This window comes from Lucilia sericata, unplaced genomic scaffold (genome assembly GCF_015586225.1).
Source record: "Lucilia sericata isolate MDLA Ls3-8-SP2 unplaced genomic scaffold, ASM1558622v1 Contig002344F_arrow, whole genome shotgun sequence".
NCBI lineage: Eukaryota > Metazoa > Arthropoda > Insecta > Diptera > Calliphoridae > Lucilia > Lucilia sericata.
The window spans coordinates 7,464-22,908 of record NW_023996155.1 but is presented as its reverse complement, the minus strand read 5'-3'; the positions used below and the strand labels follow the sequence as shown (position 1 = coordinate 22,908).

Below are 15,445 nucleotides of genomic sequence, written 5' to 3'. Positions count from 1 at the left end.
CCACACGACGCACCATAAAAAAACTTAAATTTGTATATTTCGGTTTCCCCGGCAAGAATGTGTAACATGACGTTATTAAAGGAGCCTCAAATGTATGAGATTTTTTCACAGATTTGTAGCCCTAGTATTGCCTATTTCGTAATTTATTTTTTAATATTATTGAGAAATATATTTTTAATAATTAAATTATATGGAGGCAGGCGGTTAATATGGTCTTATCCTTATAAATTTTTTTGAAGAGGGATTCACAGCTACATCAGTTATTTATGAAGAATATCATCGTGATAAGTGAATTTTGACCATGAAGTCATTATCTGAAGGGGACTTTGTATGGGGGATTAGGTCAAATGAGGCCCTATCATTATGAAAATCAGCAATATCATTAAGACTTATATAAAACTAAGTTTTGCCGATTTTTGAAGTGATACAAGAACCTATTCCGGCAGTACGGTTGTATGGGGGCTATACGAAATAATTGACCGATTTCAACCGTTTTCAATGGACTTCGTCTTTGGGCTAAAAGAAGAGTATGTTCCAAATTTCATCATATTATCTTGAAAAATGCGACCTGTAGAGAGCGCACAAGGTTTTCATGGACACACAGATGGACAGGCGGAAAGACGGACATAGCTAAATCTACTCAGAAAGTGATATTGAGCCCATAGGTATACTGTAAGGTGGTCATTTTTTTGTGTTACAAATATCAGCACAAACGAATAATACCCTCCCTACTATAGTGATGTAGGATATAAAATCTGAACCATATATATATATTTTTTTTGCAAAAAATCATAAAAACAAAACAATGACATTTTAATCAAGCTGAACAAATACTGATTTTGAGAAATATTATTCTAGAATTAAATAAATTTTATTTTTCGGCAGGAATATCAGCAATTTACCCTATTGCTTATGCACTTTCACAGCACTAGTTTTAATAAATCTGAAAGGATTTTGTTTTCTCTATTTTAAATCAAATAAAAAAAACAAATAACAAATTATAGTCGGGCGAGGCCGACCATATAATACCGTACATCTAATACAAAAATAAAATGTGATTTAGTTTTCATAATAAAGCATTTAAGTTGAATTGTACCTTGTCTCAGATATACTTAAACCATTTATTATTAAATAAAATTGTGGACATTTAAGTCAAATTTTGAAGGCGGCTTTTTATAGGGGCTAGGGTTAAATGAGGCCCTATAATAATTCAAGAGGGTCATTAAGGCTAGTATAGAATTTGGTTTTATAGCTTTTTGTCGAGATAGGAGTATATTAAACATATTTATGAACTTAAAAAGCCTATTCGGCGGTTTCAGTTGTATGGGGGCTAGGTGAAATAATGGAAGAATGTACTAAAGAAGAATAAGTACCAAATTTCATTGAATTATCTCCAAAATTGCGACCTGTAGTTTGATTACATGGTTTACATGGACGGACGGACAGACGGAAGGACGGACATAGCTAAATCGACTCAGAAAAGGTGGGTATAGGACTAATAATATTGTGCGGTACAGACATCAGCACAAACCCAATATAGAAAAAAATCCTAATTTATGTGTAATAAAGTTATGTATTTAATTTAATGTGGCTTTAAATAATATTATTTAAGTTTTTTTTTGTTAAATATTTATTTCAATAATATTTAAATAAATAATTCACACAAATCCCTATTAATACCGGATGTTCGATATTATTTCTCTCAATAAAAATTCACTGTAGCACAAAAACAAATCACTTTCTTGTTGTTGTATTTTCTATTAGAAGTTTCTATAGAAGTTTTGATAATAGAAAATAAATGGTGTAATAAAATCAATATGATGATAGTAAAACCCAAACAATTTGTTTATATTTAAATCCAATATAGCATGAAATCCTTTTAATGTTGCTTTGTTTTTTTTTATACCCTACACCAGTTTTGTGGGGAGGGTATATTGGGTTTGTGCTGATGTTTGTAACGCACAATAATATTGGTCCTATACCCACCTTAAAGTATACCAATCGGCTTAGCATCATTTTCTGAGTCGATTCAGCTACGTCCGTCCGTCCGTCTGTCTGTCTGTCTGTCTGTCTGTCTGTCTGTCTGTCTGTCTGTCTGTCTGTCTGTCTGTCTGTCTGTCTGTCTGTCTGTCTGTCTGTCCGTCTGTCCGTCCGTCTGTCCGTCTGTCCATGTAAACCTTGTAATCAAACTACAAGTCGCAATTTTGAAGATAATTCAATGAAATTCATGATCTTCTATGGTACCGGAGACGAAGTCTATTGAAAATGATTAACATCGGTCCATTATTTCACCTAGCCTCCATACAACTGAACCCGACGAATAGGTCTTTTAAAGTTCATAATTATGTTTAATATACTTGTATCTCGACAAAAACCAAGTATACTAACCTTGATGACTCCCATGAATTTTATAATTATAGGATCTCATTTGACCATAGCCCCTATACAAAGGCCCCTTCAAAATTTGACTTAAATCCACAGTTTTATTCAACAATAAATGGCTTAAGTATATCTGAGGCAAGATACAATTCAACTTAAATACTTTATTATGAAAACTAAATCATATTTTAATTTTAAAACAGGTGTAGGGTATTATAGGTCGGCCTCACCCGACTATAATTTCTTACTTGTTTTTTTTTTTTTTTTTTGCAAAAATGAGTCTAGCTTTCTAAAAATATTGCTAACATTTTTTAAACAGTTTTTGGGTAGAATAAAAAATATACATGCATATGTATATAAGTAAAAATTTACATATGTATATGTTAGTATTAAGCCAGTGAGAGCTGTTTTTTTCATTCTGAAAATAGAAAATAGTTTTACTTACCAAACATTATTTTAGGTCATTATCCTTTTGTTATCCTTATAGTTGTTATATTTATATGTTTTATATAGATTTAAATTGTATGTAGTTATATATCCTTAAAGTATGTTTGTATATATTTTCAATATTGATATATTTAACAAATAAGTTTTTTCTTTCTTTTCACTTCACTGTTATATATATTTCTTTATTTTATGTATATTTTTATAGTAAATAAGGTTGCCATGTGAACACTATTAAACGGGTAGCATTAAATGATTATAGAAAAAAAATACATAAACTTTTGGGCTAGAAAAAAACACTATTGGTTTTGTAAGGTTTTGTTTTCTTTTCGATTTTTCTTTTTTTTTTCAACACGAAATGAACTTTTATTTTATCATCACCCGGAGTAACTAGGCTGACATAACAAAACAAATTTATAAACGAAAACTTGTTGTGAAAAGAAATTAACAAAGAAAACAACAGAATATAACAAAATTTAAAACTAACACATTGAAGCAGTACAAGGGGGGCGTATACATTAATATTAATATATTTGAAAATTTAATAATTTAAATCCTGAGAGGAATATAAAAAAAAGACAACAATGATTTGGTTCTATAAAAAAAAGTATAAAAATAAATATAAAAATATATTTTTAAAATTACAAAGAAAACAAGCAACACTTCACTGAACACAACACGACACTGTTCAAATTTAATACAAACAAAAAAGAAAAACAACCAACCCAACACAATAACAATAAACATTTACATTGACAGGATAAAGCCAGGATTTTTAATGTTAAAAATAAATTTTTATTAAAACCTTAAATTATTTTATAAAATTTTTCACTAAAATTTCTTGTTAATTTTTTCAAATATCCTTTTTAAAGGATAATTCTTTAAACATACAATATTTAACTTAACACTTTAAATTTTTAGTAAATTTTTTTCAATTTAAATTTAAAACTTTTTTAACAGTTTTCTAAAGTATTTTTTTTTTAATTAGTTTTATTTTATTTGTTATTTTTATTTTATATTTTTTTAATATTTTTATTAAATATTTTCTTTATTTTTTTTTTTCAAATTTTTCACTACAAAAGTTTTTTTTTGGTCTTTTGCTTTAGTTTCTATTTCAACCGCTTGCTTTTTAAAAACACGACCGTTTGCAACCAATGCTCGCCATTAACTATTGCTTCAAGGGTGCAACATTGTGTTAGTCAACCCCTGTTAAAGCATAATTTAATCGTTTTAACTTGTTCTTGTTCTTCTTGACAACATTTTAGCTGCAAGTCCATATTGTTGTTTTTAGTATTAACCTTATTTTTTCCACAAATTTAACAGTTTCTGTTAACATGCCTTTAACGCTCTCTCTTTTTTTCTCTTTCTCTCATGTTATCCTGTTTTCTTGCTCTCCCTTTAATCACACTCTCTGTTGTTTTGCTTTTAGTGGTGAGTCTGCTCAGTTAAGGGTTGTTTAACTGCATTTTACCGGTTTGTTTACATTTTATTTGTTGTGTTGTTCTTAAAGCTGTACATAAAGCCGGCTATATCCTTTTTTGTGTTTGTATACAATTTATTAATTGTTTTAACCATGGCTAAGGTAATATAAATAGTTGGCAATATATAACTCTATATTTTTAAGGGAGAGTTTTTTCCAATAAGAGTTTTATCAAAAATACTCTTAAATTTTATAATGTTAGAGCCAGCAAATGCATTAAAATTTAAGTTTCGTTTAAGTAAATTTAATTTTGGTTGTTATTTCATTTAATAAAAGAAACGGTTCTTTCAAAATATTAGTTTTTTTTAATAAGAGAAAACTGTTGGAATTGTTAAATATTTTTATATAAAAAAATCTAAAAAATGTGACTATAATTTGGATAACTTAATTATATAATTAATTAAATAATTATTTTCCGGTTTCTTGTGAAACGCTGAGTTGATTTAGCTATGTCCGTATATCTGCCTGAAACACTTACTTTACTTTATTTAGCTACTATCTATACCCAGTGTGCTTTACTACCCTAAAAGCAATATAAATAAAAAACCCACTTAACAATTTTGGAGATTTTAACTCCAATAGTTTTCCAGATATGCAATTTGTTATATATGGGAGGTGCCACGCAAATTATTGCAAGTTCGCCAATTTTTCCGAACGTTAATTAAGATTTTTATGTAATCTATGAAAAATTTGAATAATCTAATAGTTTCCCAGATAAACGAAATTTTGTATTTAATTCATATTGGAGGTGCCAAGTCCCGAAGTCCCCAAGTCCGCCCCGTTTTATACAAAATGTTCAGATGAATAATAAAGTTGAAGAATCTAGTTCTATTAGTTTCCCAGATAAACCGCTCCCCTCATTGGTAGTCCGCTAATTTATTACCCAAAATTTTAATATGGATGTTAAAATTCTTCGTGCAAAATTTCAAGTTTCTAACTGTAATAGTTTCCAAGATAAACGATTTTTTTTATTTAAATAATATGGGAGGTGCCACGCCCCCTGCTGCTGGTGCGCCTACTTTTTGTGCTAAATAATCATATTGACACTAAAGTGGCTCCGACAAAATTCGAGGACTCTAACTGTTATATTATCTCAAATATACGGATTTAATATTTTCTTAATATGGGTGTGGCTCCTCGCCCACTTGAAATTTCAAAATAGAAAGTAGCCTTTAACCTCTTCCAAAGATTGAGAAATATACTGTGAAAATTTCAACAAAATCGGTTTAGCCGTTTAGTAGTCTATAAACTTCAAATATACAAACACACATTCATTTATATAGATTACAACCGCGGGTGTGCTGGCGACAGTTGGTTTGTTTTGAGATCCTTCTGCATCTGGTCGTCCCAACAGTATTTGGGTCGTCCCTTTTTCCGTTCCATACCATCTATTGGTTCCTCCCCATACGATTTACGGACTGGAATATGATTCTCCATTCGCCATACGTGCCCAACCCAGCGCAATTTCTGAACTTTTATACGTTTTACTACACATATTTATGTGTATAGAGTTCATATAGCTCATGATTCATCCGTATTCGGAAGTTATCATCGGCACGTATTGGGCCATAGATCTTATGGAGAATTTTTCTTTCGAAAACTGCCAGCGCGGACTCATCCGACTTTTCTACGTCGTACATAAGGACATGTAAAATTAGCGTTCTGTAAAGTGTTACCTGTGTCCGTCGGACGAGGACTTTGCTCCTTAGTTGCTAGTGTTATTCTCCGTGTTATTTCTAATCTCATTATTGTTGTTAATTGCGACTTCCAAATATATAAAGTTCTTTACAACATCAAATTTATAGTCCTCCTGTGTATACGATTTTCGAGACGTTGTGATGTTTTAGCGCTCGTAATTAGTATTTTATTTTGTCCTCGTTGACCTTTAGGCTGATGACATTTAACTGCCTCTCCAGTTTGTCACATGAACCACCTACTGCTCCTAATTTTCGTCTGCTGCAAGATTTTCTCCATTAGCAGATTGATGAATCGCACGATTCAGTATGAAACGATTCTGAAAGGTTTGCTCCTATTTTCGCAGAATTGTTGGTATTCTTCAAAGTCATAATGCAAAGCCGTACGATCTCCGTGGGAATACCAAGTTCGGATATAGCAACGTAGAAGTTTTCCCTTATAGGAGTATCAAACACAGCCTAATAGTCGACAAAAAGGTGATGGGTGTTCGAAACTGTCCCAGAAAGACAATGATTGCCACTAACGTCTAACCAATTGGTTGGTTATAATTCGTCATTCGTCACTGATGTACTGTTTGTAAATAGGGGTAAAGATTATCGTCCCTTTAGTGTCCTCTTTGTAAGCCAGCCTTTGGTTTGTTTCTTCGTAATCTACGGGGTGACAATTGACTTCCTCGTAGGACAACCACACGTTAAAACAGCTTGTCACCTGGCAGTCGGTGGCTAGAGGTTACACTAAGTTGTTGGTTAAATAGTTAGTTCGGGACTGTTCCACCAAATTGCTGGGTAATGACTTGTACTAACTCAACAACTTACTTCTCAATGATTACTACACACTGTCTTAGAAGGAGTCTAGTAATGACTTACAAATAATCAAACATCGTTTTTAACATGGAAAATGGAAAATCATTTTGTTTATCCTCCTTTGATTTAGCTATGTCCGTCCATCTGTCAGACCGTCTGTCCGTCCATGTAAACCTTGTAATCAAACTAGAGGTCTAAATTTTGAAGATAATTCAATGAAATTTGGTACACTATCTTCCATAATCCCAGGGCCGAAGCCTATTGAAAATGGTTAAGTTCAGTCCATTATTTCTTCTAGCTCCCATACAACAGAACCTACGGAATAAATTTTTTGAGTATATAATTATGTTTACTTTTATCGTATCTCGACAAAAAGCGACACAACTAATTTTTATACTTGTGTTAATGTCCCTGTCAAAATTTGTTATAACTGGTCCATACTTGACTCTAGCCCTCATATAAAGACACCTTTATATAAGCCCTTATAAGAAGACAGTTTAGTAATTAGTGTACCCTCCGCACTCCTACATAAATAATTTGGATTTTTGTCACTTAGAAGTATTTCTGTGTAGTCGTCTAAGTACTTTGTCGGTTAAGAAGGATATTAAATGGCTATAAAATTATGGGCTAAAATCCTCAAGTGAATCGTGAAATACAATTTTTCTTTATAGTTCTGTCATACATCTCTGTCATACACCATTAATTATATGATAAATCTTTAATTATCTTTACAAATTTTTGTTTGATGAACCCAAAGCTACCAATATTGTTTAAAAACTTTAGGATCTTTATAAAAAATATATGTATGTATAAATACCCTAATCAAATTATTGACAATTAAACATTTCACCTGTCAAACTCAAAGTTTAATGAGTGAAACATTTTAAATCCCAAAAAATATTTTTAACATCATATTTGTGAATTGTAACAAGTGCAAGTAGAAGTGCTGGTTTTACCCAATTTAAAAGTAATTACATGATATATATTTTTTTCCTCTTTCTTTTCACAATCCTTTAAACGACAACAATCCGCAAAATTACAATTCTAAACCAGAAATTGAGTAGAATGTAATTTAACAAGAACAGCATATTCTTGTAACGAAATCGATTGGAAATCTTGTAATAAAATCTCGCAATAAAGGCAGAAAAAAAAAGACGAGAATAAAAAACATAAAAGGAAACAACAGCAGCAACAGTAACAATAAAGAAATGTTCACAATATCCTTTAAACATTTTTTGTTTTTAACAGAAAAACAAAAAATGCTTTGCATATAAATGTCTCATTTAACAACCAACCTTAATCAGCATTTGTTGTGTGTCGTCCAGGTACAATCCATTGTTGTGTATTGTCGCTGTAAATGCAATCCATGTTTTGATGTTGGCAATGAAAGGAAGAAAAAAGAGCAAGCCAGAAGTAGCCAATAAACATGTTTTAAACATGTAATAGAAATCCTGGTAACAATAAGGATAATAGTCGATATTGGTAAGGAGTAAATGTTGAAATGGAAATTGTTATGAGTTTATGTAATAATAGCTTAGCTAGAATATTATTTTCTTATTTTCGAAAGTTTACTTAGTTTGCGACAATACTTTTGCTCTTATTAATATAGAGAGCTTGTTGCAAAAATAAACAAAACCAAAAAATAGCAACAACTTAACCAACCAACTATATTACCAAAACAAAACCACTTTAAAGTAGTTGAATCTAGTTGAATGTTGGTACCAAATTGTTTAAAATACCACGCACATTATGAATAAGGAATTATTATTTGAAATGTGTAAAAATAAAAATAATTTTATTTCAATACTTAATGTCATAACTAGGTTTAAGACTATTTCTATACCAAATCTATTTAATTTTCCATAAAAGGACGAATCCTGGTCGAACTATGCCAACCTAGTCTGTAGATTAGTCTATAGTCAAGTGTATGGACTAGTTTATGGACAATCTATTGACTAGTCTATGGACTAGGTTCATAGACTTGTCAATTGACTATTAAATAGACTAGTCCATAGACTTGTCAATAGACCAGTCCATAGACTCTTAGCCACTACACCAGTCAATAGACCAGTCCATAGACTATTAGCCACTAGACCAGTCCATAGACTATTAGCCAATAGACCAGTCCATAGACTAGTAGACTAGTTACTAGTCTATTGCCTACTCTATGGACTGGTCCATTGGGTAGTATATGGACTGGTCCATTGGCTAGTCTATGGACTGGTCTATTGTCTAGTCTATATACTACTCTTTTGACCAGTCTATAGACTACTCTATGACAAGTCTATAGACTACTCTATTGACTAGTCTATAGACTACTCTATTGACTAGTCTATAGAATACTCTATAGACTATTCTATTGACTAGTCTATAGACTATTGACTAGTATATAGACTACCCTATTGACTAGTATATAGACTACCCTATTGACTAGTATATAGACTACTCTATTGACTAGTCTATAGACTACTCTATTGACTAGTCTATAGACTACTCTATTGACTAGTCTATAGACTACTCTATTGACTAGTCTATAGACTACTCTATTGACTAGTCTATAGACTACTCTATTGACTAGTCTATAAACTACTCTATTGACTAGTCTATAGACTACTCTATTGACTAGTCTATAGACTACTCTATTGATTAGTCTATAGACTACTCTATTGACTGGTCTATAGACTACTCTATTGACTAGTCTATAGACTACTCTATAGACTATTCTGTAGACTATTGACTAGTATATAGACTACCCTATTGACTAGTATATAGACTACTCTATTGACTAGTCTATAGACTACTCTATTGACTAGTCTGGGGACTACACTATTGACTAGTCTGTAGACTACTCTATTGACTAGTCTGTAGACAACTCTATTGACTACTCTATATAAACTCTATTGACTAGTCTATAGACTACTCTATTGACTAGTCTATAGACTACTCTATCGACTAGTCCGTAGACTGCTATGTTGACTTGTCCGTAGACAACTATATTGACTAGTCTATAGACTACTCTATTTACTAGCCTATTGACCAGTCTATGGACTATTCCATTGACCAGTCTATGGACTAATCCATTGACCAATCTGTGGACTAGTCCATTGACCAATCTATGGACTAGTCTATAGACTAATCTGTTGACTAGTCCATAGACTACTCTATTGACCAATCTATGGACTACTCTACTGAGCAGTCTATGGGCTTGTCTATTGACTGGTCTATAGGCTAGTTTATAGACTAGTCTATAAATCTACTCTATAGACTAGTCTATTGAGCCAGTCTGTGGACTAAGTTATTAAATTATATATGAACTATTGCATGAACTGGTCTAAGAACTGGTCTATTGATTAGTCTATGAACTAGTCTATTGACTAGTATATAAACAAGTCTATTGACTAGTTTATTGACTAGTCTATTGATTGGTCTATGGACTGGTCTATGGACTAGTCTATTGACTAGTTTATTGACTAGTCTATAAGTAGTTTATTGACTAGTCTATAGAGTAGTGTATGGACTTATCTTTTCACTAGTCTATTGACTAGGCTGTTGCTACTCTATTGAATTGTCTACTTACTAGTCTATGAACTAGTCTTTTGACTAGTCTATGGACTTGTCTATTGACCATTCTATGGGCTCGTCTATTGACTATGCACTAGACTATTTTTTTTTATATATTCTATTGCAAAGAAAAAATGTTATTCTGGAGATCTAAAATCACTTCAATAATGGGACGTTTATAAGTCTAAATGATCATATAGTTAGTTCAGACGTTTTTAGCAAAAGTTACCCTAATCATTACCATCCCAGTGTAAAAACCACAAATAAAAACTATTGCTGAGAATACAAAAGATTTTTCTTAATGGCTATAAATGTAAGAGTTTACAGGACGAAAAGTGCTCGATTCTATCTGGTAATTGTTGAGGAGAGGGGTAGTGTAGTATTTCATTTTACATTACATTCACTTAATTCCACAAGTTTTTGTTTAACAACAGAAAATAACTAACAAAAAAAGAAAATACTAGAATGAAAAAAATACAAATGAAAATGTAACAATCGTCAAACATTAATGTCAACTTAACTTACAAGAATTCTACGTTTTTATTGCAGATTATCAAACAAGCCAGTAACCAAAATAAAACAGGTAAAAAAAACAAAGTTTAGATACCAAAAGAGGATATACGAATAAAAACCACTCATACCGACATACAATTCCAGTAAAAGTGAATCAATTTAGTTTGGTCACAAAAGAGATATACAACAACATGTTAACAACAACAACAGTGACAGCAGGAGCAACAACAACAACAGCAACAAGAAAAGGCACAACTATGATGACAACAAGAAACATGAATAGTGGTAGTAATACCACCAGCAGCAATACGAATACGAATACTTCTGTATCAAGAGGCATTGCAACCGATACAGATACAGCAACAACAACCATCAAAACAACAACGACCACAATTACCTCAGATCCGGGCATTTTATGCTTTCATCATTGCAATGTAAAAGTTTTCTGTTTTACATTACCGCACATTTGTCCACAATGTAAAACAGCCCTGGCTACACATCCCAATGGAGATGGCAACACCTCCTCCTCGTCTGCTGCTGGTGGTGATGGTGGTAGTGTTAGTGGTAGCAATCGACGTAAGAATAAGAACATGACAAAGTTGAAGTTGAAAAATAACAAAAGCAACAACTACAATGCCGACCAAAGTCATGCAATTGATTCTAATAAACATGACTATGCCAATAACGATGTTGGAGACTCTGGAACCAAAAGTCATGATGATGTTAATGACGTTACGAATAATACTGATGATTCTAGCAATGATGATGATGAAGATGATTTAAATAGAAATAGTTTTTCCTCTCATATCATGGCCAGTCGTCTGTTGCCATTCCGTTTACCATATCCATTTGTAAGAGCCAATCAATATCCATGTGCAATTGTTTTACGTCCCACTACAGGTGATTTTCTCAAGTAAGTGATATCTAAATTTTCACAAATAGTATTTTCGCTTGAAAGCTTTTTATAACAATATTTTTTTCAATTTACATTTTTTTTTCTATTTCCCTTATCTCTGTTATATTTTATTTCACTTTTTTTTCGGTGTATATTTATGTGTCTGTTTCAATGTATTTTTTTTTGTTCTTGCTCTTGCAGTGATTATAATAACACCACAGATTTGCATATTGCTGTAACAACTTCCACCGGTTGTGTGGTTGAATTTGATCGTCATGGCTTGCGACGTCATCGCACAGACAACATGTCAGAATGGTGGCAGTGTTTATTAGTGGGTGATGTTCCTGAACCTTGGTATGACTATTGGGATCAAGTGTTATTTGAGGTAAATTTCATTATTTTTTTTTGTGTTTCCTTTATGTTTTATAATCTAACGAATATTTTTAATTTTGTGAAATAACTATAATTGAAAAAAATGTGATTTATAGTTTAAAAGGTTTTTGTTGTATTAACGCTAGTTAAGTGAAACAAAGTTAAGATATTAATTAAAAATTTCTATAGGTAAATATATTAGCCTTATCCAGTAAAATTGGTGTACAAAACTAAAACTAGAATTAGTGGGCGTGGCATCTCCCATATTAAGCAAATACTAAATTCGAATATCTGGGAAAATATAAAAGCACTCTAGCTTTGTAGTAGTGACTTAAGTATCAATATAAATTTTCAGAAGAAAAAGTAGGCGGTCTAAAATGGGCGTGGTATCTCTCATATTAATAAAATACTAAAATTTGTTTATCTATAACAACTATAGTACTCAAATTTTGCAAAGTAAACTTTAACATCGATATGAACAGTTAGGCAAAAAATGGGTCAACTATTAATAGTGGGCGTGGCATCGTTCATATACATTGAATACCAAAATTCATATATTTGGACTATAACAGATAGAGTCACTAAATTTTGTGTGACTATTTATATACGTGTGAATATAAATATTTAAAAACTGGGAAGTACCAAATATAGTGGGCGTGGCATACTTCATACGAATAAGATACTAAAATTCGTTTAACTGGGAAGTCATAATATTCAAAGCTTTGAAATATTTCAAAAATGATTAGAATGATTGTGAAGAGAAAAATTTATCGAACTACCACTGTAGATGTTTTAAATACATTTCAATTAAGTTTCCTTTAAAATACACTTTGTCCAACTCCACATTTTCCATATATCCATATAAGCACTTAAGTTTTTTCATAAAGTCCTCTAAATCCTTCAAATATCTAGATAATAAAATCTTATATTTCTTACAGCATTTTACTATGTTACGTTCGGTTCTTCTCTATCTTTTTTTTTTTTGGTTTCTCTAAACTCTGTTTATTTCTCAATTTTATAGATTTGCCAACAGCCCGACAAGTGGACAGTGTCACACTATCATGAGGACAAACACAATTGCTACACATTCGTATTGACCTTTCTGCAGGCACTGACGTATGACAAGTTAAGTGAAGCAGCTACGAGCAAAACTAGATTTTGTGAAAAGTATATAGTTCCTAGGACAACAACAGCTGGTAAATATATATCATTGTACCGGAAGTTGCGTGATGCTGGTATTTATGTGCATCATACAAATCACCAAAAGGTACGGTATGCAAGACAAGGAAAACAGTATCAACAGCAACTACTACAACAAAGAAATCCTAATAAATCTAACAATTTAACAACAACAACAGCAGCAGCAGCGGCGGGAGGAATGACTATAAACAAAAATAGTTTGGTAACTAACAAACATCAACAACAAAAACAACAGCAACAACATCTCAGTAATCATCACAACCACCACAGTATTATATCACGCCCGCATTCTACCTTGTGTACTATTGAGGAATAGGGAAATGCAACAACAATGTTAGCAACAGCGGCAAGCAGGATCACCATAAAAGTATTTATAAGTGTGTGAGTTTATGAATGAAAAATGGTTAGAGGGTTTGTGAATTCCATTTAAATATGTATACAATGTAAGGATTGTTGCAGGGTCTATTTGTGTATGTGTGTGTGTGAGAGCATCAGCATGTGTGATGTGCGTTGTATCTGTGTGTATGTTTGATTTTTGCCAGCACAAAGTATCCTATGACCACAAATCTTCAAATAAATAAACTTACCAACAAACACATACCCATAACTATGCATACACTAACACATTCTTATTTGTATACATACATATACATTCTAATGTATGTTTATTGAGAAATTTTATGCAACATACCAACTTATGTTAGTGCAACATCACTATAACCATCAGCTGCAGTAGCAATAACAACAACATAACCATACAATCATGTTGTTCCTAGAATTCATACAAAATAACATCTTGTTCTTATTTGTTGCCATTGAAACACCCTCAACATGCAACGATGCTTGTTCCTGCTTGTTCATGCATGTTTTCTCTGGCCAAGTTTTCCCTTTAATCTTTTTCTTTTGCATTTTAGCTCTCGTATGTTGGTTGTCTGGCAATTGCAAACTTATAAATATTTTGCCGTTTAAATATACATACTTGAAACTACTTTTTTTCATATACATACATACGTACACATGTATGTATTTATTCATGTACGTGTATTTTTAGTTCCTTTTTATTATTGTGTGTCTATATGTGTAGTTTAAAGCTTGTAAACAATCCGAAAAAGAGAAAAGAATTCAAAAGTAAAAACTTTATCATCATCTAGATGATCATCTTGCCCATATATTGCCCGTTAGTAAAAAGTTTTTGTACTTTTTTGTTTCATTTTGTGGAGTACAGTGGGTTTTGGGATTCACAAGCGGTTTTTAGTTGGATATATACTGAAAAATTTATACACTTGCAGAAAATTTCATTCTCCACAGCTCTTTCCACAGAATTTAAGCCAATTTCAGACTTTTCATAAAGCCTTTGGACGCATATTTAAGAAACTAGAAACAGTTCTAGTTCTAGTTCAGTTCTATTTCAGTTCTAGTTCAGTTCTAGTTCAGTTCTAGTTCAGTTCTAGTTCAGTTCTAGTTCAGTTCTAGTTCAGTTCTAGTTCAGTTCTAGTTCAGTTCTAGTTCAGTTCTAGTTCAGTTCTAGTTCAGTTCTAGTTCAGTTCTAGTTCAGTTCTAGTTCAGTTCTAGTTCAGTTCTAGTTCAGTTCTAGTTCAGTTCTAGTCAGTTCTAGTTCTAGTTCAGTTCTAGTTCTAGTTCTAGTTCAGTTCTAGTTCTAGTTCAGTTCTAGTTCTAGTTCAGTTCTAGTTCAGTTCTAGTTCAGTTCTAGTTCAGTTCTAGTTCAGTTCTAGTTCAGTTCTAGTTCAGTTCTAGTTCAGTTCTAGTTCAGTTCTAGTTCAGTTCTAGTTCAGTTCTAGTTCAGTTCTAGTTCAGTTCTAGTTCAGTTCTAGTTCAGTTCTAGTTCAGTTCTAGTTCAGTTCTAGTTCAGTTCTAGTTCAGTTCTAGTTCAGTTCTAGTTCAGTTCTAGTTCAGTTCTAGTTCAGTTCTAGTTCAGTTCTAGTTCAGTTCTAGTTCAGAGTTCTAGTTCAGTTCTAGTTCAGTTCTAGTCCATTCTACATCAGTTTTAGTTCTAAAGTGATCCTTATTACAAACATCAGTACTAATACAAAAAATCATTCCGTCTACGAAATTGTTACTAAATTTATACAATTCCTTGAACAC

At 32.1% G+C, this 15,445-nt stretch overlaps 1 protein-coding gene across 1 annotated transcript in view; it reads left to right on the top strand.

Annotated features, from left to right (window-relative positions):
- Window positions 1-14,748, top strand: part of LOC119613838 — a 48,910-nt gene extending 34,162 nt beyond the window's left edge. Inside the window, exons 3-5 of the mRNA XM_037969903.1 lie at window positions 10,912-11,788; window positions 11,972-12,155; window positions 13,164-14,748. Of these exons, the coding sequence (XP_037825831.1) occupies window positions 11,067-11,788; window positions 11,972-12,155; window positions 13,164-13,658 (1,401 nt within the window). The 5' untranslated portion in view covers window positions 10,912-11,066 and the 3' untranslated portion in view covers window positions 13,659-14,748. The remainder of the gene's footprint in view (window positions 1-10,911; window positions 11,789-11,971; window positions 12,156-13,163) is intronic.
- The last annotated feature ends 697 nt before the right edge of the window (window positions 14,749-15,445 follow it).